The sequence below is a fragment of the Phyllostomus hastatus genome, unplaced genomic scaffold, assembly GCF_019186645.2.
Source record: "Phyllostomus hastatus isolate PE091 unplaced genomic scaffold, TTU_PhHast_1.1 phas_contig_58, whole genome shotgun sequence".
Classification (NCBI taxonomy): Eukaryota; Metazoa; Chordata; class Mammalia; order Chiroptera; family Phyllostomidae; genus Phyllostomus; species Phyllostomus hastatus.
The window spans coordinates 17,225,424-17,252,298 of record NW_025333916.1 but is presented as its reverse complement, the minus strand read 5'-3'; the positions used below and the strand labels follow the sequence as shown (position 1 = coordinate 17,252,298).

General features: G+C 48.4%; 1 protein-coding gene across 1 annotated transcript in view; it reads left to right on the top strand.

Moving 5' to 3' along the window:
* Nucleotides 1–22,421, top strand: part of THBS4 (thrombospondin 4) — a 56,776-nt gene extending 34,355 nt beyond the window's left edge. The window contains exons 5-22 of the mRNA XM_045847883.1: nt 365–447; nt 783–834; nt 1,041–1,234; nt 2,728–2,865; nt 5,096–5,164; nt 6,909–7,061; nt 10,063–10,167; nt 10,700–10,807; nt 11,120–11,279; nt 12,643–12,761; nt 13,628–13,680; nt 16,175–16,368; nt 17,327–17,505; nt 18,063–18,111; nt 18,211–18,407; nt 19,042–19,214; nt 21,565–21,704; nt 22,222–22,421. Of these exons, the coding sequence (XP_045703839.1) occupies nt 365–447; nt 783–834; nt 1,041–1,234; nt 2,728–2,865; nt 5,096–5,164; nt 6,909–7,061; nt 10,063–10,167; nt 10,700–10,807; nt 11,120–11,279; nt 12,643–12,761; nt 13,628–13,680; nt 16,175–16,368; nt 17,327–17,505; nt 18,063–18,111; nt 18,211–18,407; nt 19,042–19,214; nt 21,565–21,704; nt 22,222–22,283 (2,228 nt within the window). The 3' untranslated portion in view covers nt 22,284–22,421. The remainder of the gene's footprint in view (nt 1–364; nt 448–782; nt 835–1,040; nt 1,235–2,727; nt 2,866–5,095; nt 5,165–6,908; nt 7,062–10,062; nt 10,168–10,699; nt 10,808–11,119; nt 11,280–12,642; nt 12,762–13,627; nt 13,681–16,174; nt 16,369–17,326; nt 17,506–18,062; nt 18,112–18,210; nt 18,408–19,041; nt 19,215–21,564; nt 21,705–22,221) is intronic.
* Nucleotides 22,422–26,875: the final 4,454 nt, after the last annotated feature.

Below are 26,875 nucleotides of genomic sequence, written 5' to 3'. Positions count from 1 at the left end.
TGTGGACTCTTGGGCACTTTGCACACTTTTGTCAACACAGACCAACCCCCAGGCCTCCAAATGAGCTGGGTCCCCTCACCAAAAGGTGAACAATCCTGCAGGAGGTACCTACAGAAGTCAGGCTCTTTTGCCAAAATCCAGGGCAGGGAATATTTTCGTCGTGCTTTTTTATTTTTATAACTCACATGAATTTTGAACTAGCTGGTGGCATCCCAATCATTATTTTCTAGATGAATCACACCAAGCTAAATTCCCATACCCTCGGTTTTGTCAGAATAATGCTCTGGGAAATCATTTGCTTTGGAGTCACTATAGAAATGGCTGTCGCTGGCTGAATGCTCCTTACCTTTTGTTGTTGCTATAGGAGACTTTAATCGGCAGTTCTTGGGACAAATGGCGCAACTAAACCAGCTCCTGGGAGAGGTGAAGGATCTTCTGAGACAGCAGGTAACAACCTAGACATATCATTGGGAAAGCCTCAGTGTTATGAGAGAAGCTCTTTGCAGGGAGCAGCGGGCCTGCAGCCCCGGCAGGGATGAGCCCTACAGCCAGAGTCTCGTGGCCCACCTCCCTGGGACGCTGATACCAATGCTCTGAAAACGAGGACAAGTGTGTGATAAACAGCATGGCTCTGAGCAGAGCAGGAGCCATGGAGGGTTACTTTAGAACTACTTTAAGAAGTGTTTAATAGCTTGGTACACATGGATGCTTTCATTCCTGGATTATGTATCAGGAACTCCCTTTCGATCTTTTTTTTTTTTCCTCTCTTCCCATTTCTAAAGGTCAAGGAAACATCATTTTTGCGAAACACCATAGCTGAATGCCAGGCTTGTGGTAAGTGCTTCTCTAGTAACTGGCTCGTTCTGAGTGAGAAGAGCAGTGGCAGACTGATGATGGGCTTGGGGTGAGGTTACATTGGCTGCAGATTCTGGAGGTTTGGCACAGAGATGGAGGAAAGAGAGGTTCATTGAAAAACCAAATTTTATTTTGTATCAGCAATGTTTCCCGGGTGGTGAATAAGCCTATTGTTTTCCTCCTAGGTCCTCTCAGCATGCAGTCTCCTACCCCAAGCACACTGGTGCCCCCGGGACCCCCGGCACCCCCAGTGCGCCTGTGCGACTCCAACTCTTGTTTCCGTGGAGTCCGATGCACTAACACTAGAGATGGCTTTCAGTGCGGGCCCTGCCCCGAGGGCTACACAGGAAATGGGATCACCTGTTCTGATATTGATGAGGTAAATGTTCAACTGGCCAGGGTAGGGGCTCCCTAAATATCTTGCACTCCCTACAGCATATGGAAAAAGAAGCCAGGCTAATGACTAAGGGATGACTTGGGTTGGCCTCCAGGCTACTTAAAAACTACTTCCTAATGCGTCCTTAGAGACCATGAGACGCAGTGAGCAGTGGGAGGAAGGAGGCATGACACATGGTGTGGCTGTGTTCATAATACATCCGCTCTGTGTTTCCAGCTCTTCTGCTCGTCCGTGTTGCTACGATACTGAGATTGCAGCTTCACACTCTACCATGGATTATTTCTCTTAAGTAGTCTCTGTTATAATTTTGATTTTTTCCACACTTTTACAAATGCAGGAGGGGGAGACCTGTGTAAGGATATGTTCTAGAGGTTACAACTGCTTTCTTCAAGCTTCCAAAAATAGAGCAGCAGAGGGGAATCTCAAACTAACATTGACGAGGTCCCATAACCTGTAACCAGAACAGCCCAGGGATGGAGCCAGAAAGACATACAGCAAATGCAGGCTGGTTGGGCAGCTGCCAAAGCCTCTGAAATAGCCAATTTCAAGACCATGACTAGCCAGGCACCAGTGCAATACCAAAGTAGTGTTCACAGTAGGTAGCAAGGCTGCTGTCAGAATGTGCCTTTCCCCTCCCACCCAGCCAGACGAAGGTCTGAAGCAGAAATGGAGGGGGCGAGGTGCATACAAGGAGCGTAGACACACATTCACACAGACACACACTCACAGATGCACACACACACACTGCTCCTACAGGTTCCTGGTAGCACTCTGCTCATTACCTCCCCAGGCAGTAAGCAATTAAGATGGTCTCTAGCAATCGCTCAATTGCAGAAACCTCTGTACACGTTTCACAAAACTGCATCTGGTTTTTATCTGTGAGCTGGAATTTTCCTCCTTTTGAAAGGGCCAGAAGTGATCGTGTTTTTTACATTAGTTGAAGTAGTTTTAAAAAAATAAAGATCAGAACCAATCTCCTAGACTCCAAGGGCCCTGGAACTGCCGTGGGCTCGCTCGGCAGGGCGCAGACAGGCACAGGGCCTGATGGGTCACATCTAACTGAAGCGACAGCTGCCCGAGCTTTGTGTTAGGGGTCTCTTCTTTTGAGTAGTTGGTTCAGCACTGCCTTTGGGCTCATATGACAGACAGCTGTCAAGCAGTGTGAGAGTATCGTCCTTTCGCAGGGATTTCTAAATTCCAAGTTAGAATATCAGGGACTTTACACTGAGAGGTGCAGTGATTAACATTAGGGCCCCTTTCCACCGGGCTGCACCATTGCTCTGTAATACAAGCGAAGCAACTTCAGATTGCATGGGTCAGGGATTCCCAGGGTAACTCTGAAATCGGAAGCCTTTATTTCCTTTTACCATTCTAACCACCAAAATTGATTCAACAAGCATGTGCAGACAGATGAATGCAAGTTTGAGAATGTTTTCACCATGTGACTAATGACTTTGATTATTTTTTCTCTCCAGTGCAAGTACCACCCCTGCTACCCAGGTGTGCGCTGTGTGAACTTAGCCCCTGGCTTCAGATGTGATGCCTGCCCCGTGGGCTTCACAGGGCCCACAGTACAGGGTGTTGGGATCAGTTTTGCCAAGACAAATAAACAGGTGGGCTGAAGTTTATTTTTATCTTAATTACCAGCAGAAAGTCTGGTTGGCGCCCATCTCATTTTGTACAATGCTTTACCTCCTTCTACAGCCGATGACATGGTGCCAGTGAGCACATTAGGATGTTTTCCATCTCATTTCTGAAGATATGTAATCACAAAGGTTGGTAGGGAGGAAGCTCTTCAGTGGGATTAACAGGGTATTACTAGAAAGATAGTGAATGGAGTAAAGCGTGATTCAGGCATATTTTGTTGATAGCCACCGAACATTTTGTCCGGCAAAAATAACTTGAAAATCAGGGAAACAAATAAAAGCTTCAAAAAATTAGGTCACTTTTATAGTCATTGTTGATGATCAGAAACTGCTTTAGAGACGAGAGGATTCAATAGGCGAAATCGCCCCCCGAGGAATCCCCTGCTTCTCCTGCTATAAGCTCTAGATTGCCATAAAGCAATTTCTGACAGTCTTCATTTATTTCCAATGTTCTGCTGAATCCTGGTCATTATTTAACTGACTGACTGTGAAATTCTCTTTGATGTCTTCAGCCCTTAAAATTGCTTGGTCTATAAATATATTTTACTACCTTAGGGAAATTATTAGCTTTAAAGAAGGGCAGGGTTCATTATCTCTTAGCCGCTTATCAAAGAATCCTACAGGGCATGATTTTTTAGACTAGAAAAAGGAGGCAAGCCAGACAGCTAGGAGTGACAATAAGCCATTAGAGTAATGACCCAGCATTTTTCTTCCTCTCCTCTAAAGACAAAGTTTCCAGGACTGAACCAAGAAAAACAGACAAAGTGAAATAGAAGGGGCTTTATGTAAGCTATTAAGGAGCACTTCCCAGTGGATTTTCAGCAATATGGTAGATTGAACTGCGGTAGAAGGGAATCACCATGATTAAATTTGAAGACAATTTTAATGCATCACCGATATCAAAAGAAATAAAAAGAAATGTGGAAACAAAGACGGAACTTAAAACCAGAGCTGTGGGCAGAAGCTGACGCCGCAGCTGCTCGTGAGAGATGGGAGCTGGATATAGGTCCCAGCGGTGGGGAGCTGGGCTTTAGCACCTATGTGTGTACAGCAACCCGCAGGTCTTGGACCCGCAGGAAGATCTAACACCCCTGCACAAAGCCAGGGGCCTCAGAGAACTACCTTTCCCATTGTAAGGAGGTAAGAAAACTTCACTAGCCCCAAAAATCAACGAGGAAGCTTAATGTCAGTTTGGGGGCAAAGTTAACACAAATAAAAAGTGTCCACAACAAATCAAATCTCCACACTTACGTCACATACAGTTGTGAGCTCCAGACCTGTGTTACACATATAAAGCAGATATATAAGCCAAAATGAACATGAGAACCAGCTCTGGAGCAGTAAAACCCCCCAGGGCCCCGGCTAAGGCCAACACCACACTGCTTGGTGGAGAGACTCCAAACCCAGAGCCAGTGGGACACCCACGGGCAAAGGCAGGGCCACTGAGGATGTGCTCATAAACACAAATGACATTTACATGAGGACGCTGCCATGAGGAAACATAGGGAATATAAGTTCAAAAGGATAAAGAGAAAGAGGAAGGAATAGATATCATAATTCAAGAATATAGCAATGAAGGAGGGGGGATAGACATATTGAGAAATAGCCAAGTTAAATTTATTCAATAAAAATATCATTGGCATTAAAAACTTAATAGGTGAGCAAGACAGATGATGTAGTTTGAAGATTGGACGGTGGGACTAAGGAAATCATCCAGACTGCAGCACAGAGAAATAAAGATACGGAAAATACAAATGAGAGGTTAAAAGTCAACAGAAGAGATTAATGAGAAAGTCCAATATTTGTTTAATTGTAGTTTTAAAGAAAGACTAGAAGGAATAGGAGCAGAAGAAAACAGAATTTTCCAGAATTGCAGAAAAATAGGTATTCTCTGGTAGAAGTACATTGAGTCCCAAGCAGGATGAAGAAGAACCTTCTTCACTAAAAAGGTGGTAGAACAGATTAATCATACAAGTTGTCTTTTCTGAACCACTTTAAACACCAAATAGACAACTACCACTTGAAATTAAGGTAAGTACAGCCTGACACAAACACAGGGAGATGGCTAAAATGATGCCCCAGTTACCGTTCTGCCTGAGATTTCCTGTCTTCACTTCACATGACGATGTCAAAACACAGCAAAATTGCTTTGCGTTTGTACGTAAACAGAGTGTCTCTTTAAATCCTTCTGCACTAGGTCTGCAATGATATTGATGAGTGTCGAAATGGAGCATGTGTCCTCAATTCCATCTGCGTTAACACTTTGGTGAGTAGTCTTCATGGCTGATGCGATCAAAGCAGACTAGTTATTAACCCAAGTGTGTGTTTATAAATCATAACCCCAAACACACATAGAACATATGGGCATGATTTATTTGACTGGTAAATGAGGGTAAAATTTTGTGCTAAAAATGGTTTTTAATACATAAGAATAACTGTATAAGTAGTTTTTAAAAGAGTAATTTTGTAACTGCCAAACTTGTTTTTAGTCTTCCATCAAAGTTGCAGCGTTGGGCTTTTAGATACATATTAATGACTGAAATATTATCACTTTTGTATTTTATGAAAATGAAGAGCTTCTTCATTTATTCTCAGTATTCCAGAAGGTGAATTTTACTGGTGATGACACAATCCCCAAACAGTATTCATTATTTCCATGAAATTTTTGAAAGTTATTTGTGTTCAATTAAAATGCTTAGCACTTAGGGGGTCTAAAATCTTCAGATATGGGTTTTATTTCTGAAGCTTCCCATCAGCTGCTTCCAAGGTGTTCGGTGCAGCACGGGAGCTTGTCGACGGAAGAGAAGAACCACTGAGTCCACGTCCGACTGCTTCTGTCTTCCTCTGTGTCCCTGGGGACGTCACTTAATCCACAGGTTCCCAGTTTCCTCGTATGGAAAAGCTTGTTAGAAATACCATCATTTATTTTAATCCTCACAACAACCCTGTCAACAGGCACTGTTATCATCCCCATTTCATAGCTGAAGACCCTGACGCACAGAAAGGCTAGGTAATTGGGCAAAGGCTGCACATGTCACGAGGCTTCTGGGGCGGCTGCAGAGCCTGTGGTCTTCTCCACACGCTGTGCTGCCTAGGAGCACCCAGGGATTTATACGCAGCTTAAGGACACAACTAGTCTGCACAAATAGGAGGCACTGACATAAAGGTAATAGCTAAAGCCACCTAGGGAGGAAAGAAGTGAGCACCTCAAAAAATAAAGAAGTGGGCAAAGGAAGATGAGCAGAAGCAGAGGAGAGAACCGACCCAAAGGAGCGGTCCAATGAGTCTGGCGGGTCAAGAAAGAGCATTGAAGAGCATCCTTTGAACTTGGCAGTTCTGGGATGTTAGTGACTAAAACCATGGAATTGTACACTTTACGTGGACCTCTTTCATAGTATGTAAGTTTCATCTCCATGAAGCTGTTAAAAAAACTATAAAAGTCATACCTGGCAGTGGAAGTACCTTTGCAAGGGCGCTGACGGCGTTAGCAGGTTTCTGCCACAGCAGCCCAGCTCGTCAAGGTTTGTCAGTGCAAGGCTGCCAGCATTTCTCTGTACCCTGCTCTTTCATCACTCCATTGTTAAAAAAGAAAATGCCACCAAATAAAACCAGTAAATAAAAAAATTCCGACTTGTATTTTGATCAAATAAAACTCTATCTCCCTTGTCCCAGAGTAGATTCTCTAACTTCCCCTTCCAGTACTTTATGGGAACTTTCAGCCTTTCCCCCTTGGCCCCCTCCGTGCCACTGGCTTGTCAGAGTGATGGATGGTTCACTGTCTCGCCATCTGCCCTGTTCTTCTGGTCCTTCATGCCTGCAGGACCGGCTGCAGCCTCCACTCTGGTGGCGTCTTTCACAGTATTCACACCATCTTAGAAGACTCACGTGTAAACAGAGAGACAGGCACAGGTCTCACTTAATCCTGGCATCACGTCAAAGTAAACACAGAGACGATAACTTCACTCACACTTCTGAGCTCCTGGCTTATCATCTTATCTGTGCTTTTACAGGGATCTTACCACTGTGGGCCTTGCAAACCCGGGTACACTGGGGATCAAACAAGGGGATGCAAAACGGAAAGAAACTGCAGAAACCCCGAACTGAATCCTTGCAGCGTGAACGCGCAGTGCATCGAAGAGCGGGGTGGGGACGTGACGTGTGTGGTAAGTTGCTTTATCATTTTACCCTCCTCCATCTTAAACACGATGCTGGTTTCTACATGCTTCAGGGTAAAAGTACTCAAAAATGAAAACATTTCAATCAAGATAAACACAGAATGTAATGGTAAGAGCGTCATCTGGGTTTGTGGGGAGCAGTCGGAAGTCCATCCAACCAGCAGCTGCCTCTTCTCTCCCTGTTGGCCGTGGGTGGACCCTGTGCCCCTTGGGCCGCACAGTGGTGGAGCCCCAGCTCCCAAGCACGCTCTGCGGAAGGTCTGAGAAGTGAGCAGCAGGGGGCCAAGGAGCCTTCTTCCCGCCCTTCCATCTCCTGCCCTAGTGACTTGTTTGTAATAACTTATTAGCACACTGCTGTCATTTCTAACTGTCCTCACCCTTAAGACGTTTCAAAATCTGTCCCCAGGAGGTGGTTCACAGTGGAGAGGTGGCAGGCTGTTGTAAACCCTCAGAGAGAAAGAAACCCTGTGTCTCCCACACATTGAGTCTCCCTCCACCCACGTTCAGAAATCACCACTCTTCTTCCTGCGCACTTCCCAACCCTGGAGCCGATCTGGGGGGAGGAGGCTGGGGAGGAGGCTGGGGAGGGAGCAGGGTAGTCTTGGCCTCACCTGAGTCTCCTGCCAGGCTGGTATTCTGGGCCCTTGGGGAGGAAGAAGGCTTGTTCCTGCCCTCCCAAACTCAGGCTCCAGAGTCCTTGCGGATTCTAGGCATTGATGAATCAGCCACTTTCAGCTGCCCACCTCCGCCCCACTTTCCAGCGAGCCAGGCCCTGGCAGGTGACCCTCAGAGTCCGAGGTTCACAGGTTCGTGAACACGTCTGAGTGGCAGGATGGATTCGGGAAGACTTCTCCCTTCTCCACTATGCCTCACATTTAGATGTGTTTAAGCTCGCAAAAGTTTCTACCATGAGCATATCGCTTTGAAAGTAGAAAAAATGAAAAGAGTCAAAGTAAGTTTAGAAAATAAATGCAATGACATCAGCTCTTGCTGGCAGTACAAGGCGCTGATGAAGGAACAAGCTGGGTCAGAGGGGAAAAACAGTTTCCCTAATTCCCGTGGACCGGGCACATTTATCACCGCTGAGAGGGAAGCGTGGATCTATATTTAAATCCTCATTTTCTGTGAACAAGTTAACGACTTCCCTGGGACAGTGGGTGATGGGGCTCTTAATATGTTTTTGAATTTGTAATAAGGTGCAACGACAGATGGTAAAGGATTAATACACTTGGTGTGACTACTAAAATAATGTAATCTGCCAGAAAATGGCTCATTAAAAATGTATTTGTTCCTAAAGGAAATGTTTTCTTCATTACAATGAGTCAGGGACCATACCCCATAGCCGAGCACGGCAGGCCGGCTGCAGGCCCTGAGGAAGCCGCTGGGTAGGCGCGGGGTCGTGGCGGGAGGGCTGTCTTTGGAATCCTGCCTCCACATCTCTGGTTGCAGAAGGAGAGTGCAGACGCCTGAGAGGGGGCAGGCTGCCGCTTAGGCAGTCACTTGTCTTAAATCACCTGCTTCTGATGAGTGCGGCCAGGAAATTCAACATTGACTCACGGAGAGTTTCTCTTCCCTTGGCCCTGACTGTTCAGCAGACTCTTTTCCCCTCCCTGCCCCGCGAGCTGCCTATCCTTTTCCAGGTCCTTTCTCTCGTGTTCTCTGTGGTCCCGCCGGCCCCTCCCGCAAGTGCCCACCCTGCTCCCGGGCAGGGCTCCCAGGTGCCATCTCATACCAAGGACACCACTTACGGAGTAACTCCCTTTCTCCCTGGTTTGTCAAACATCCTTTAATGAGGTCAACCAGGAGCCAGCCTATCAGAGGAAGAACCGCTGTCAAAGCGCTCGTTAACCGAATATACATGGCGGAAGGCAGCTGGGACTGTTCAAGTCCTAGCTCTGAGACCCTGAGCAAGGGACCTAACCACCCCGAGCCTAGCTGACTCTTGTGTAAAACGGGATAACAGAGGCCTTGCCGCACCGCCACAACAATCGGAGAAAATGGCTGTAGAGTCTGGTGTGGGATAACTGATGTTTTCATGCCTGTTCTGCTGACATGAGGCTTGCTCTCAGCAGCTGCTGGTGGCCTGGGTACTGGGCAGACTTCTCCAGGGGAGCAGTGGACACACAGACCCAGCACTGTGCCTGTGGGGACCTTGTCCTGTTAAAAGAAGTGGGTAGAAATAGACATCAGGTACTTCAAAAGGCTCCTCCTCTTGTGGGAATTGATCTAAAGGACCGTTAGATTCACAGAGATGACTGTGATTCAAGAATGATAAGGAAAGTGCCGCATTTCCCCCGAGAAAAGAAATTGGACAGTCCCATGGAGAACTTCTGGCAATCGCTGAAAATTACAAACAGCCTTAGAACCAGGAATTTCACACTAAGAAACCAGTACGTGTACAGAGACACGCGCACTAGAGTGAATTGTTGCAGCATTGTTTGCAATCTAGAAAGGTTTCTAAAACCCGACGCCCACCAGTAGAGGACTAGGTAAATTAATTGAGGCACGTGCATACCGCATTTTGTATGATATATTGGTTGCCATTAAAAAAAAGACATAATTCTACAAGGAGTGGTATGGAAAGAACTCCAAGATATAATGTTAATTTTTTAAAAACCAAGCTGCAGAATCACGTATCAATGTACGTGGCCAATTGTGTTAAAGGACAGAGAAAAAGAGCGGTGTGCGTTTGCTCGTCCACCCGTAGCCTACCTCTCCAACGACGCAGGGCAACTGATTCCCGTGCTTGCCTGAGCTAAGGGAACAGGAGCAGGAAGTTCACACTGTATCTCCCTTTGTACCTAGTGAATTTTGAACCATTACACTGTTCAAAAAGATCCTTCTTTTGTTTTAAGATCCTTCCCAGCAAGGCCATCTGGCGCCGGGCCCTCCCTCTGGGGATGTGCACACAGGGGTAGAGGCTCTTGTCAGCCACCAGCCTCCTGCCAGGTGCGGCTCCCCAGGCCTCTGATGGGCTTTCCCTTCACAGTGCGGAGTCGGATGGGCTGGGGACGGCTACTTCTGTGGAAAGGATGTGGACATTGACAGCTACCCAGACGAAGAACTTCCATGCTCTGCAAAGAACTGCAAGAAGGTACGGAGGGCAAGTAGGAAAAAACACACACTGACTCACTCACACACTGTGGCTCTCCGAGTGACATCGCATGTGGGGAAAGGTTCTGTGGGTTCCACTGAAATGTGCATTTTTAGACTGGCGAAAGAGCAATTAATAATAAAGCCAGGCAGCCACAGTTATCTTGAGGTTTGACTTAAGACAGGTGTAGAGGGGAGTGTGGGAAGAGGGGGAAGGTGGTAAAAGGGTACAAACTTTCAGTTATAAGATGAATAAGGTCGGAGAATCTAAGATATAATGTAGTGACTAGTTGATAACCCTATTGTATCATTGAAATTTGCTAAGAGAGTGGAACTTGAATGTTCTCAGCAAAAAAGGGTGGGGATAGGTAAGGTGATGGATTTGTTAATTAACTTGATGGGGGAATCCTTTCACAGTGCATAAGTGTATGAAATCATCACATGATACACTTACAATTTTGTTCATTATACTTCAATAAAGCTAAAACAAAAACAGGTATGGATGTCTCTCTGAGCTGTGTTCCCTCACTTAGGACAACTGCAAGTATGTGCCAAATTCTGGCCAAGAAGATGCAGACAGAGATGGCATTGGCGACGCTTGTGATGAGGATGCTGACGGAGACGGGATCGTGAATGAGCAGGTACCGACTTTGCAGGGAGGGCCCATGAATTGCCACATGCCAGGGATGGTGGAAGAAATCTCGTGAAGTCAACTATGTATATTAACCATACCACATGTTAGTTTCTGTCCCTGCATTCCCACAGCACCACAACTTCTTATTTTAAGTTATCAAATGTTTAAAACATAAAACTGGCAAACCTGGGCCTCCTGAGTTCTGACAACCCAGGACCATGTCGTGGGGGAGGTGGCTGGCCGGCATCCACTGCAGAACCAGCACATGGTAGGGAAGCAGTAACAGTTGGAGGAAGTGTTCGGTCTTCTGATCCTTTAGGACAACTGTGTCCTGACTCACAACGTGGACCAAAGAAACAGTGACCAAGATATCTTCGGGGATGCCTGTGATAACTGCCGGGATGTCCTAAATAATGACCAGAAAGACACTGATGGGGATGGAAAAGGAGACGCCTGCGACGATGACATGGATGGAGATGGTGGGTTTGCCTCGTTTTGCCTCACGTTCAGAACAGACTTGTCCTCTTGCCCTGTTCTCCCTGAGGAGCAGGGATAGGATTACTAGCTACGAGGGCCTTCCCGCTCCAGGTGGGTCCACGCAGCCTGTGACTGGGGGACCCAAGGTCCGCTCATGTCTGTAGAAGGAGACTCCATAGCCAACTCCCCTATTCAATAACCCTGGTGTTTCTGGAACGCCACACCACTGCCAGAAACCTTGTTGGAAAGCAGTATCTCGCCAGGGCTGTGTCTTTGCAGGGCATCCATCTTCCAGATTCTACCTTTCCCAATTCCCCACCATCCTTTTCACACATGAGGGGCCTGGAAGGGGAGAGTTGGGTGAGCGGGCCTTGAGCAGGGTCACAGACTACAGCCCCCAGGTCAGGCTCCTCCTGCAGAAAATCAGGTACTTCCCAGGAGACACAGGCATCCCCCGCCTGCTCTGGAGAGAGCTGTGGCCGCAGGGTGGCTGCACTGCCCAGCTCCAGGGTGCACTGAAGGGCCGCGAGACTGGTCTGTGTAAATGGGCCCTGGTGCACAGTCCTGAGCTCTGGAGCCCACAGGACCTGAGCAAGGACAGTTGTTCCTCTAGAGCTTCCGTAACATACATATGACCATTATCAAACCAAGGGCCAGATCCTTTACCTTCTGAAAAACATACCAGATCACAGGGACTTGAAGGAAAATCCTTTCAGAACTATATTACATATGTGCACGCGCACATACACACACCCCACCCCGCTCCAAAATATCCACACCTCCGTGAAACATGGCCTCGCCTTCTACAAGCCCAACTGATGACGCAGATCCAGTGGTGTACTGATAAACCAACTCAACGAAACAAACCAAAACCCCGAGTTGTAGCATTTGCCAGTTTCTGTCATGTAAACAACCATTCCCACCATTGCTGAGTCCAAGCTACCTATACGAGAGGACGTGATTGAACGGGAAGCTGGGAAGAGAGGGGCATGATGGGCCCGCCCGAGCCCTTGGGTACCAGGCCCGACTCACACACCCAGAAGTCCTCCGTCTCCAGGGTGAGCCCACCTGGCCCTCACGACCTCATCTGGTTGCAGAGATAGCCCTTGATATCTTGGACAAATTATAACTCATCAGATAAATGCCTCAGATCACTGTTCATTTTTAAGTCTCCCAGAATGCATCCTTTGACCTCACCTCCAGACAACTGCTGGAAGAGGTGGTGGCGCTCTGAGGATGGGCTGGGCAGGGGTCACTCCCCACACACGTGTGTACAGACCTGGTCTCCACACGACACCCGGAAGTGTATGTCCCAGACCTGTCCGTGGTGTTCGCCTGACTCAGGGAAGCACTCCTTTCTCGTAGGAATCAAAAACATTCTGGACAACTGCCAGAAAGTGCCCAATCGAGACCAACGGGACAAGGATGGTGATGGTGTGGGGGATGCCTGTGACAGTTGTCCTGATGTCAGCAACCCTAACCAGGTTAGTAGGGTGCAGGGGAATTCACAGTGCAGGCTGACCTCCCCCAGCAAAGACACATGTATGACCAAGCAGCAGAGCCCCCGGCTCAGCTCTTGGCCGCTGCCATGGGCCTGACAGAGTGGAGGCGGGGGAGTTGCCCGCCAGGCCTGGAGGCGGGAGGAGGAGCGGCAGGAGACTTGAGGCCGGTGGTCTGATCGCACAGCTGCAGACTGCCTCTGAGGTTAGTGACATGAGTTTGGTGAGGCCCAGACAAATTTTTTCTGCTGAAATGGAAGTGTAGCATGGACGTTATCCTTGGGAACTCTGTGCCCCTTTAGTCCCCGGGTCCCTCCACTGACTATGTATGGACATTTCAGATGAAGATCCGTCAGCGACGTGTGGTCTCCCTCATCACTCCTCCTCCCGGTCTAGATAACTGGGGATGATGTGTCATGTATATTTAAAGCCCCGAGAGAGGAGAGTCATTGTTGTCCTCTGTGACTCACTCCCACCCTGGCTCAGTTCCCAAATGCAGAGGCAGACGGTCAGTTTGCCTGGTGCTGGGGCCTGTGGCTGGGTCCCTCCCGACCCAGGCTCGGGTTCCACATCTCCACCTGCCGCCACGCTGCCCCGGTGCCCTTTTCCGATCAGCTCATCTGGTGTGTGGGCAGCCCATCCATGTCGCCTGATATTTTGGAAGGCGTTTCTGAAAATTCAGCATTGTGCCTACACCAATATGGTGTTGTCCTTTTGCAGTTTTGCACTGTCCCCATTCCAGAGAAAGAAATCCTGAGACCCAGTGGTGATGGGCCAGGTCTGCCTTCTCTGGAACGTTCTGTGCACACAGTCTCAGGGGTAGATAACATCACGTTCTGTTCTCTTTGCAGTCTGATGTGGATAACGACCTGGTTGGAGACTCCTGTGACACCAATCAGGACAGGTAGGGCGCATCTGCCAGCTGCACAGCACCACATGAAACACCTGGAGAGAGTTGTGCCCTTCGGGGTGTCCTGCTGCCACCAGGCTTCGGGCTCTCTCTAGGTAGACTGAGCTGCTGGGGGCACAGTAGCCCTGCCTCTGGTCAGGGTTGCCACACCTCCCTGAAAGTTCTGTATTAGTGGGGTGACAGTGTCAGGAGAAGCCACTAGGCACTCTAGCAGGTGAGAGTCTGTTAGAGGAGAGGCAGTATGGGCTCTAGCGTGACACAGCTAGATACAAATCCCAGTTCATTTGCTTACAGATCGGTGAACCTTAGGCAAGTTACCTCATCTCTCTGCACCTCAATTTTCTCATCTGCAAAACGGGTCGACAGTGCAGTGTAGCTCATGGGACTATTGTAATAATGGAGTTAATTTGTGAAAAGTGCATGTTACAGTTTTGGTTACATAGATAGCATTCAATAGACACTAGCTCTTCTCCATTACGGTCTTTCAGCTCAGGAAAGCTTCACCGCCATCCCAAAATAGAAAGCTGTCAGTTTGCTGCAGGATCGCACTCCTTTCATCGTCCTTAGAATTTTTCATTATACTTCTCTCCTCTGAGTGGAATTGTTCTGTGCAAGGGAATCTTGTCAACCCTCCTAGCCCCACGGGGACAGAGTCCTAGGTCAAAGCCTGGATCAGATGCTGCAGGAACATCACCAAAAACATGGACATGTGCAGCTCTGCCCAGAGGCTTCTGCAGAACCAGGCTCCGAACCCTTTCGTCTCTATGGGGATTGGGACAGAGGCGGTGGGACAGGGATAAGACAGGGAGAGGATTCCGAGAGGCAAAAGCAGGGAGAAACATAGCTCTGCTTCGCAGCCTCTTGCCGGAGGTTGCCCTGCAGACAGCAGCCTGGCCCAAGGACAGTTCCTATGAAGTCCCCTCATCATCCTTGTGTTCAGCGTCCTTGCTGTAAAGGACAGACACACTAGCCACCTGAACTTAAATGTACTTCTCAGTCTCTCAGTCTCAATTTCTTCATCTGCAAAGTGGAGATAATTAAGTGCACCCTGCAGGTCATGGTGAAATGAAAGATAATGTAGGTAAAGCTCCCGGACGCAGCGCTGATCCTCGGGTGACCTGCACAAAGTGGTGGCTGCTGCTATCACAGCCTGGAGAGAGGCAGGTCAGTGAGAGCCTGACCTGGGATGTCTCCGCCTTTGAGTGGAAGCGGGGACCGGTACCCTGATAACGTCCCTAATGATGTCCATCAAGAATGTTCCCCATCTCGGGTCATCCTGCACTCTGAGTGCCATCTAAGTAATTTCTGAAATATCGTGTCCCACCAGCCTCTAGATATTTGCATAAAGTAAATGACTCATTCTGCTACATTTTGATTCCCACAATCTTGAACTTTGGGGAGGAGGATAGGAACCACTTGATTTTGCATTAAAATGTCCAGGGCTACAGAGAGCTATTGGAAATAGCTCCATCTTAGGAGTTAAAAAGCAGCTACAGGCACAGGAATGCCACTGCTGGAGCGAGGTCACTTTCTGCTTGTCAGGTGTGGCCTCACTTTCTCTGGGACCCAGCTGGGAAGCATGGCCTGAAGGGCGTGACTGGGCCCTGGCTTCCTCCCTGGTCCCATCCCAGATAAGGCAGGGACAGTTCCCAGGCCAAGGTTGGCCCTGAGTGGGGCGGATGGAGCATCTGCTCTGATCCAGGATAGCCCCGGGAGGTCTTGTCACCACAGGGAAAGCTCTAGGGACGGGACAGAAGGCCTGGAAAGGAGAAAAGTCACGTGGGCAGAGAAGGAGGGTTCTGAGAAGTGCTTTGGACCAGGGCCGAGCCCAGCCCACATGCTCACCTGTCAGGAAGGGGCTGCCCTGTTCTCTTTGCCATTCACACCTGATCCTTCTTGGGTCTCCTGGCCAGGGATTGTCAAGAGCAACAGAAAAGAAAATGCTATAGGGCTTCCTAAGACCAAGTACTTTAGGAGTGCTTTTTCCTACATTAAAATTGAAAGTGCAAAATTCTAATCACTTAATCATTTCATCTTCGTAACAACCTTATGAGGTAGGCTCTGTTATTATCCCATTTTCCAGATGGGAACACTGAGCCATAGAGGGTCCAGTGTCCTGCTGGGGCCACAAGCGTAAGGGGCTGAGCAGTCAGGCTCCACGGCCCCTCACCGATCCCTTGGCACCTTCTCTCTCTCAGCCGGGGATCAGCCAGTAGCCTCCAGGGTTGGATAGGAGCGTCTGGGCACAAAATCACAAATTTGACCCTTATCTTCTTGCACAGGAAGTAAGCTGTTATCACATCAGGTTGAGGAAGTAAGTGGGCAAATGGTCTTTGAGGCCCACAGTGGGCCTTATATCTAAGGTCTTAACGTGTTTGATAAAAGACCAGGCCCCGTTAAAACCCCAACCCCAAACCCTCCCTCCTGAGAGCTGGACTCCCACTGCCTTCTCGTGACCCGTGATGCAGACTGCCTCTGTCTCCCGCAGTGATGGAGACGGGCACCAGGACAGTACAGACAACTGTCCCAACGTCATTAACAGTGCCCAGCTGGACACTGATAAGGATGGAATCGGTGACGAGTGTGACGATGATGATGACAATGATGGCATTCCAGACCGGGTGCCCCCTGGACCAGACAACTGCCGGCTGGTCCCCAACCCAGGCCAGGAGGACAGCAACAGTAAGTGGGATCAGCCCAGGGCTGCACGGGACCCCCAGGCTCCCTTCAGCCAGGCGCAAGGTGGCACACCCCTCCCAGGAAGGGCACCAGCTTCTCTGAGCAGCCACAGCTTGTGTGGACAGTGGACACCTGGTAGATACCAGTCTCCAACTGTCAGAGAGAAGCTGCTTTGCAGATTCTGAGCAGCGCTAGGATGAGATCCCACGGGGCAGGGAGCAGCCAGATGCTCCCACGAAAGGAGCTTGGAGAGCTGCTCTGCCCTCTCGCTTGCTCCCTTCCCCAGGAATCGCAGAAAAGGAGCGGGAGAGAGAGAAGGCATAGCAGCAAATGGCTTAGGTGGGGTCACAGACTCAGATGTGAAAGGTGGGCACCCAGCCAGAAGTGAGACAGCAGGTGCAGACTGTGGTGAGCTGGTGAGGGCCCGCCCATCCCCACTGTGCAGATGCAAATATTGTAACACCAGCAGCTGAACAAAATACACTATGGGCCAGATTCAGCCTTAGAACCACCAGAAATTATGGTCTTAGGATAAATTTTGGTGACAGTAATTTCCCTGATTGTCATACATTGTAGTCTAGAAAGGTCTATAGACGTTTGTTTACGTAAGGTTAGGCCTGAGATTCAGCTGTTGGTGAACCCCACTAACCTCGGAGGATACCCAGGGTTTCTGGTAAGGTCATTTTGAACAGTCCCCGCTCCACTCTGTCCCCAGGAAGTCCTTTTGACCACATACAGTGGGATTCACCAACCTATCACGAGGACAGATGGCTGTGGTGTGGGCCTGGGCAGGCTCAGGCGTGGCTGATGTCAGGGTTCCCCTCCCCATGTGGGATGAAAACTGCAGCCCTGAGGTGGAGCTTGGGCTCGCTTCTGTTCCTTGCCCAGCCCCCTTTGTCTTCAAGGAGTGGTGGTGGGTACAGCATCATTAGCTCCTCTCCTCCCCTTGCACCCTGCTCAGGTGACGGTGTGGGAGATGCCTGTGAGACAGACTTTGACCAGGACAAGGTCATCGATCGGATCGATGTCTGCCCGGAGAATGCTGAGGTCACCCTGACCGACTTCAGGGCCTACCAGACTGTGGTCCTGGACCCTGAAGGGGACGCTCAGATTGATCCAAACTGGGTGGTCCTGAACCAGGTCAGTCGCATGGTTGGCAACATCTCAGCTTTGCCTCAACACAGACCCCCTGAGCATAGTAGGCCACACAGACAGTGCTGACTGCAAGGCAGGCCCTACTCCCCGTCACACTTATTCCTCACCACAGCCCGGTGACAAAGCACTCTCACTAGTCCCAGTATATGGGGGAATGGGACCAAGTCTTGTGTAACTTTAATGATTGCTCACGGTAGTGCTGCAGCAAGTGGCTGAGATCGCTGCAAACGGGATGCAGGCAGTCTGGCCCTACAGCCATGCCCTGCTTCTCCAGCACACTGCCTCCCACGGCCCTCGTTGTGTAACTGACGGAGGCAGGCACAGAGAGGCTTAGGTTTCCCAGCATCCCCCAGCAAGACATTCATTAGAAGTGTGTGTTCTCAAGCAAGGCTTTATTGAGTCAGCCTAAATGACAGTTTTAGCAAAATTATTTCTATTCAGCTCTGAGCACAGAACAAGGTAGGGCAATCTCTTGGGTAATAGAGTCTTTATGTGGAGGTCAGATGTCACTGACCGCTTACCTCCTTCAACTCCCACTGCAGGGCATGGAGATCGTGCAGACCATGAACAGCGACCCTGGGCTGGCCGTAGGTATGTCCAGGGCCTTCGTCACCACTTGTGTGGAACTCACTCTTTCCAGGTGCTCGTGTGGCTTTGTCTGCGTTTCTAATTTTACTCTGATCTCTACAGGATACACGGCTTTTAATGGGGTTGACTTCGAAGGGACCTTTCACGTTAACACCCAGACAGATGATGACTATGCCGGCTTCATCTTTGGTTACCAAGACAGCTCCAGCTTCTACGTGGTCATGTGGAAGCAGACGGAGCAGACGTACTGGCAGGCCACCCCATTCCGAGCGGTGGCAGAACCTGGCATTCAGCTTAAGGTACGGGCGGTGTGCAGTCACTCATCTCCCTTCCTTCTCGGCCCTTCACACGCCTCCTGCATTCTGCGCCCCCCCCCCATGGCACCGTTTTCATCTACAAAACAGCTGCTTTCATGCCATCATTCGAGTCACTGTAGCCTACCCAGGGCCTTGCCTTCCTCCCCTTGTACGAGCTTCCTTCTAACTTCTGGGTGGCCCTAGTGTGAGACCGTCAGCCCAAGTAGGGCCCAAGAGGTGGAGAAGACCTGGGGGTAGGGGTACATCTGAAGCACACTGTGTTGGAAACTGGCTCATCGGTTTCCTCAGTGGGGCCGGCTTTATACAGGAGGGCTGCGAGGCTGCCTCCGCCACTCCTGCTGGGGAAAAGGCAGATTTCAGAGCCCCCATCAGGCAGATGTGGGAAGCAGTGGATTTATAGCAGGAAAAATATGGGGTTGGTGGAATATTGGCCAGGGCCGGTTATTGCAGGGCTGGGATCACCTCAGTGGAAGTGGCATCTTAAGGGTTTATGCTTTTGTGCAAATCCAAGGCAGCCGGATCACAGCCGTGAACTCGGCACCCTTCACTGCCCTGCGGATGCAGGAGGGGTGGCTTGCGCATTCTGTTCTAAAACCCTGCTCGTGTCATTGTGCAGGCTGTGAAGTCTAAGACAGGCCCAGGAGAGCACCTCCGAAACTCCCTGTGGCACACTGGGGACACCAGTGACCAGGTCAGGCTGCTGTGGAAGGACTCCAGGAACGTGGGCTGGAAGGACAAGGTGTCCTACCGCTGGTTCCTGCAGCACAGGCCCCAGGTGGGCTACATCAGGTAGGCGGACGACTCCTCTCACCTTGCACTGGAAGCAAAGCACAACATCACTCTGCACCTCGGAGCCTGCACCCTGAGCAGGCCTGACCCAGCACTGTCTGCAAGGGCATCCAGGGCTCCCAGACCTCGGGCTACGGCTCACATGTAGGGGTGGGGGGAGCAAGGCTCAGGCTGACCACCTGGACTTTAGGACCGAATTGAGGGTAGAAGGACCTTCCGGGGGAGACTTGAGTATAGGGGAACTAGTGCCCTTCTGCCACGTTCTTCAGAGAAACCTCAGAGTGGACACATGGATCTGTGTGAGGTGAGATGCGTGGCCGAGTCTCCACCCACACCCCATGTGACCCCCTGGGCCCTGTGTGATGCTTACCTGTCAATATTTCACACTGCAGTGAGTCCCTTAGAGCCCATCTTTCCTCCTGCACATAAACCCCATGTGGGCTGAGCCTGTGTCTTATTTGATCTCAGTCTCCCAGAGCCTGGCATGCACCACATACGGCATGAACTGATTTTCATGGAAGTCAATGTAATCTGCCTCATTTCCCTGTAGGACTATTAAAAAAAAACCTATTCTCAAAAGCTAGGATAGCTTTGGACTGCATCTTTGAAATTGAGACTGGGTACTCACTCTCTCATTGCTCCAGCACACAGACCAACAAGCCCACCAGCTTATGTGGTGTGTTTGTGAAGGAGAGCTGATTGCAGTCTCCTGACCAGAGCGGGACTGCAGCCTGAGGGGGTGGGGGCGGGGAGGGAAATTGTGGGGCTAACTCACGTTTTGTTCTTCTTTGAGACATTTCAGAGCATGCACTGTTTGCCTCAGTCATGTGATCTTGTTCTCAACTCTGTAAGCCCAATGCCCCTTTTTTATAACAAATATTTAAGTGCCCCCTCTTCTGTTGCAAAATGAAATCATAGAAAATATAACCAACCTGCTCATATAGTTGTAGAAAATCTGTTTGACCCCTAACGACAGAGAAATAAAAACTCTTTATGAGAAAGTGCTTGAACATCACCTCACCAGAACGCAACATGAAGCAGACACTTGCCCTTCTCCCTGGAACTGCTGTGAAGGTGACGTTCTAACAATGCAGCTGTTGTGTTGATGCCTTTTAAATATTACAGTGGTGTTACCAACAGTAGTGTGAATTTCTAAAATAGTAAACAGCTTTGGTTTTTTTTCAATTGCAGTTGATAATATTATTAGCTTCAGGTGTACAGCATAGCAGTTAGACATAACTTAAAGTGATCTCCCCCATAAGCCTGCTGCCCACTGGACACCACACATGACAGTGTTATTACACTGTAATTACAGTGTTACTGGCTTATTGCAGTGTTACTGGTTATTACAGTGTCACTGACTGTATTCCCTGTGCTGACACTGTACTCCACACCCCCGAGACGCTTCTGTGGTTGCTACTTTGTACTTCTTAGTCCCTTTCCACCCAGGCTCTTTCCCAGCTGGCAACCATCAGCTTCTTTTCTGTATCTATGAGTTTGTTTTTGAACAGCTTTTCATTTTCAAACAGAACAAAGTACTCAACAGTTTCTCAACTTACCCTGGAACATTCAGTTTATACAAGGGTGGGCAAAAGTTGGTTTACAGTTGTGAGTACACAAAAGTTTATTCTTGTGTTACTTATTTGTATTACACCTGTAAATGTACTCCTCCCACCCCTTTATTAAAACAGTACAAAAAATACATGTTCACGAGGAAAAAGGAGTTAGGTTCTAGGCCCGGGTACTGACTAAACAGGCTCCTTACGTACCCAGGTGTCTGAGTGAAGGGCAAGTTTCGATTGTTCTCTCCAGGCCCTTGTAAGCCATCCAGCACCCCTGGTGTCTGTCTTCATGCCACAGGGACAGCCAGAAATGACCCCACAAATTTTTAAAACCCTGCTTTAGGGAGTGTCGTCTTTCCTGATGAAAATTATTGCCCCGAGCTTCCACCAGACAAAATCAATCAGCCCTAAGAGCGAGGAGCAGTGTTTGTTAGGCATAGTGTGTAGCCAGGGTAACTCACAGAACAATGAAGTCACAAAGCTTCTGGGTCCTGGGTCATATTATGATTTCTCTGTAACTGATGAGCAAGTACGTACCCATCGGGTTTGACTCTGTGCCCAGGGTCTTGTTGGGCTTTGGGAGCAACAGAAGATGGGAGGACACCTGGTCCCTGATCTCATGGAGCTTCCCATCTAGTGGGAAAAAGGCAATAGCTAGAGCACCACCCAGGTCCTTGGGAAATAGAGGCACGTGCGTGAGCAGCGGGAGCCTGGCTCTCACGAAGGGCACTTCCCCCTTACCTCCGTGTGAGTTTCATGGATACCCACTTGGGCTGTGTTGTCTGCAGGGTGCGATTTTATGAAGGCTCCGAGTTGGTGGCTGACTCTGGGGTCACCATAGACACCACCATGCGTGGGGGCCGGCTTGGCGTGTTCTGCTTCTCCCAAGAAAACATCATTTGGTCCAACCTCAAGTATCGCTGCAATGGTAATGTACATTCTTATTACTGCAATACTGTTGCTGAAATCAAATCAAGCCACCTTATTTGTATAGCACACTTTCCTCCCAGAAGCCCAGCGCTCATGCCACCTAGTCATTAAAGCCTGCTCGTCCCTGTGTAACTGAAGTAAAAGGCAGATCTCATTTTTTCCTGTTTAATAGATGAGGAAATTGAGGCCCATAGAATTTAACTTCTTGGCGCTTGGCTTTGGGGTTCAGTGAGAAATTCAATCAGGTTTAATTTTCGGGCAGCCCTTATTTGCATGCGGCTCAAACATAATCACAGACTGAGTGACTCTCCCTGCTAATAATCTTTAGGCCCGTGAATGAGCACTCCCAGGCTCTCCAGCCAGTGACGTGCAAAGCCACCAGATGCAGAAGATGGCTGTGGCCTGCGGGGCAGGCAGACAGCGACCCCTACAGGCCGCCTGTGCTGGGTGCGGGGAGTGGGGAGCAGGATCCGGGGTGAGGGGCCTTCCTAACCCCGTGCCATTCTTCTTCACAGACACTATTCCGGAGGATTTCCAAGAGTTCCAAACCCAGAATTTCGATCGCCTGGATAAATAGGCCCAAGAAGCGATTTGCAACTGCTCTTCCAAATACTAAGGCCATATCTTTTTTAAATTCCTACAACTTTGTATACCCTGTGGCTTTCTTTTACTAGCCCAAATATATCAAACTTTTTATGTGAATGTGGCAATAAAGAAGAGGTAATTTCTAAAAACGTGTCACTCAGACGTCATGTATGCACACACCGTCAAAGCCTGGGACACAAGTATGTTGCCTGAGGTGTCCCCGCTGACCCTGCGGGAGGATCTCTGTCCTCAGACCTGGCCGTCAGGGAGACTGGGCCGGTCAGTGAGCACGTGGAGAAGCAGAACGCCCGGGCCAAAGGTCTGTCTTCGGTCACTCTTGGCAGCTTCACACAAAAACCTCAGGTCCCAGGCATGTGTCAGCAGCCTCCTTGTTCGGGGTAAGGCCCCTCAAAAACATGTGCTCGGAGCCCCCTTCCCAGTGAAGATTCTTCCTTAGATACAGTTGCCTAATTCTCTCCGATACCCTCCTCCTTGACACACACCTCCACGGAGATTTCATCCCAGCACTTCCAACAAATGCCGCATGCTTATTGGTGTGTGTATTTGTCTCCCCCTAGTGGAAAGTAAGCTTATTGAGCATGAATGACCGGGTCTTGCACAATCAGTATCCCTAAATGCCTAACAGCACAGCCATCCTTTGGTATCCACTGGGGATTGGTTCTAGGACCCCCTGCAGATACAAAAACTCACAGATGCTCAAGTACCTTATATAAAACTGCAAAGTATTTGCATAATATAAATCATCTCTAGATTACTTACAATCCCTAAAGTAAGGTAGATAAGTTATTACACAATATTGTTCAGGGAATAGTGACAAAAAGGCCACATGTTTAGCACAGGCTTAACTACCTAGTACATGTCCCCAACAATGTACCTTTACCCACTTCCACTCCTGGATATTTTCAAACTATGGTTGGCTGAGATCATGGATGTAGAACTTACCAATCCAGAGGGCCGGTACTTGGCATGTGGTTGATATCCGGTAAATGTTCGCTGGATAGATGTGCAAATGGAAGGGTAAAAGCCTCTGGTGACAAGGACAATGCAGTAGAGAGACCACATCAGCCCTCCAACCACTTAAAAAGCTGCTCACGACGCATGCCCAGACTATGGTGGTGTCAGTGGCATTGCTGCACACACAGGGCAGAAACGTGCCCAATTTGTGCACTAGCCTTTCTTCCATTCCACTTGTCAGGCAAAGACTCAGGCCAGTTTTTACACATTCCTTAAGAATATTGTTTCAAAGATTACTGCTGGTTAGTAAAACATTCTCCTATTCCAGAATTCCTGGAAATATCTTAAATCATACATAAAGGGAAATGCTCAGCCCAGTTCTATAATCTCAAGAGTCAGAAAATACAATAGCATGTGCATGGCCAATGTGAGAAGTGGAGGATTTCGGGGTACCCCCAACGCACACACACGTAAGGCCTAGAGGTGCATGTTACCTCAATTCAGGACATTCAATTACTGGCATCATCGCAGTCTTCAGGGAGTGGACAGACCTCAGGCCTGTCCAGCAACTGTTCCCTCCCTGTCACGATCTTGACTCCCGGGGGTCCTGCTGCCAGAGCTACCTTCCATGGACTTCTGGGCCATATTGCTGTCACAGGTCTTTTGCAACCTATGGTTCCACATCTAGCAAATCTCTCCCAATTCCCAAAAAACCTGGGAAGGAAAAGTAAATTCATTTGCATGAAGACTGCCATCTCAATCTTCTCCCATGTCCTCGCTGTTTATATCTGACTGAAAGGTTATTTCCTGAGCCCTTTGGCCTCCAGGAGCTCTCTGGCCCACTTGGTCCTCATCCACTCTATGGTACAGTTAGGTTATAACTTTACAGATAACTATTTTAATGACCTTTTTTTATGAGTCCTTGGCACTTTACCAGGCAGTCTATAAGGAAGGCCACAGATCCCCTTGTTGAAGAATTTCACTCTAATCACTAGAGAGCAGAGCAGATCCTGTGCACAAAATACACTGATCTCTAACAGGAAAGTGCTGGGTGATCAGATCTGGATGTGAATCTGAGCTGAATTCTTACAGTGCCTTGATTGGACTTCCAGTGAGTCTGGTTTCCTTATCAAAACCATCCTGTGGCTCCTATATTCTCGCCTACACTGCCTCCCTGAGTCTGGTAGAAACAGGCAGCCTCCCACCTGCCAGTCTCCCTGCTGTTAGCTGTGTGGTTGCTCCAAGAAAGCAATCTCTTCACAGGAAACAGTTTCTTTAGTTAATACCCTTGTGATTATCACCAAGGGAGCATCGTGGGCCCACAGGAGATCTAGAACAGCTGAGGAAGCTAAGTACATTTTGGGGAGGACAAAGTTATTACACACAATCAGGGAGCACACAGAACAGGTAGATTCAGTGGTGTGCTAAAGCCAGCACATACTGGCTCATGAGAACCAACCATCAAATATTTAAGAATTTTGTGAGCCAGGGGTTAAAAAGTCGATAGGCTGAAATTGGCTTTGGTTGGAATAGTTACACCACAGAAACTGACAAACACTGCAAATCAGGACTCCGGAGAGCTGGTTGTCAAACATTCACCAGCACACAGCCGGGCACACTATCTCATCCCACTCCTGGTTGTCCCCCAATGTCTGGGAAGCTCATATAGCAAGACTGACACTATCCGAAAACTATTTGTGTAAGAAATGGGAAAGTCCTTTTAGAAGAAAACATAGGAAAGAAGCTCCTCAGCATTGGTCTTGGCAATGATTTTTTAGATACAATGCCAAAGCCACAAACAACAACAAAAGCAAAATCAACCAATGAGACTACATCAAACTCAAAAGCTTCTGCACAGCAAAAGAAACAATTAACAAAATGAACAGCCAACCTACTGAATGGGGGAATATTTTTGTAAGGGGTTAATATGCAAAATACATAAAGAGCTCATACTACCCAATAACAAAAAAAAGTTTAATTTAAAAATGACACAATAACTAGACATTTTTTCCAAAGAGAACATTAAAATGGCAAACAAGTACATGGGAAGATGCACACACAAAAAAAGGAAAAAGGACCCATGGACATCGACAACAGTGTGGTGATTGCAGGGGGAGGGGGGTATGAGGAGACTAAATGGTAATGGATAAAAATATAATAAAGATTAAATATTTAAAAAGATGCTCAAGATCACTAATCATCAGGGACAGGTAAATCAAACCCCCAGTGAGACATTGCTTCATACCTGTTGGAATGATCGCCACCAAAAAGACAACAGGGGCTGGCGAGGGTGTGGTGAAAAGGGAACCCTTGTGCAGTTGGTGGGAACATAAACTGGTCCAACCACTAAGGAAAACAATATAGAAGTTCCTGAAAAATAAAAGATTTGTAAAAACTACCTCAAGATCCACCAATTCCACTCTGAGCATATACCCAAAGGAAATGAAAAGAGACCTCTGCGTTCCCGTGTTCACTGCAGCTTTATTCCCGACAGCAAAGATGTGGAAACAACCTAAATGTCCACTGGCAGATGAATGGATTTTAAAAATTATATATATTTTTTATATATGCACATATATATATATATATATGCTCATATTATTCAGCCCTGAGAGACAAGGATATCCTGCCATCTGCAACAACATGAGTGGACCCCCCAGGACATTTTGAGTGAGATAAGTCAGAGAAAGACAAATTTGTATGATACCACTTACACGTGAAATTTTAAAAGGTCAAATTCATAAAAAACGGGGCGTAAAATGGTGGTCACCAAGGGATGAAGAGTGGGGGAAGACCGATGCCATTGAAGGGAGCAACCTGCAGTGAGAACTGAACAAGCCAGAGGGGTCGACCGCACGGGGCAGCAGGTGCAGACACCATGCTGCGCTGCAGCCATCGAACCTGCCGAGACACTAGCGATTATCCCGACCACTGAAAACAAAGGGTGATTAAGTAATGTGATAGAGGAGCTAGGTGTAGACACAATAGCTCATATATAGATCATATTACAGTGTACAGGGTGGGGCAAAAGGAGGTTTACAGTTGTGTGGAAAATAATATACTAAGTCATAAATAATAATACAAGAAAACACTGTTTCTCATATTCACAACTTTGTGAACAGAGTGGGGTAAACCTTCCTTTGCCCCACACTATATAAATGTATCAAATTAACACATTGTACACCTTAAATGTACACAATATTATATATCAAATATCTTCAATTTTTTTTAAATGGAGAAGTAGAATAAGTTGTGACATTGGGAAGCGCCTGAGAGGGCCTAGCCAGACACACACCATGGAGATGGACTGGCCCGTGTGGTGCCCTCTCCTCCAAGTCGCTCCTGGGATTTTTGAATTTTGATACTCAACTCTACCACAGGGGCTCGAATCCTTACTAGGGGCCCGTTCAGCTTGGTAAGGTCCTCATCTGAACCACATGAACGTCCCAGGAGTCCGAGCCGTCAGTCACTCTCTGCCTGGGATGTATCCTGTTGCCCGTCCCCCTCCTGCCCTCTGAGATCATGGGTCCTGAGGGGATGGCAGGCGTGGCTGGGACAGAGACGTGTGACTATGGGGAAAGGTTGTCCTGGTGGAATCCCACAGGACAT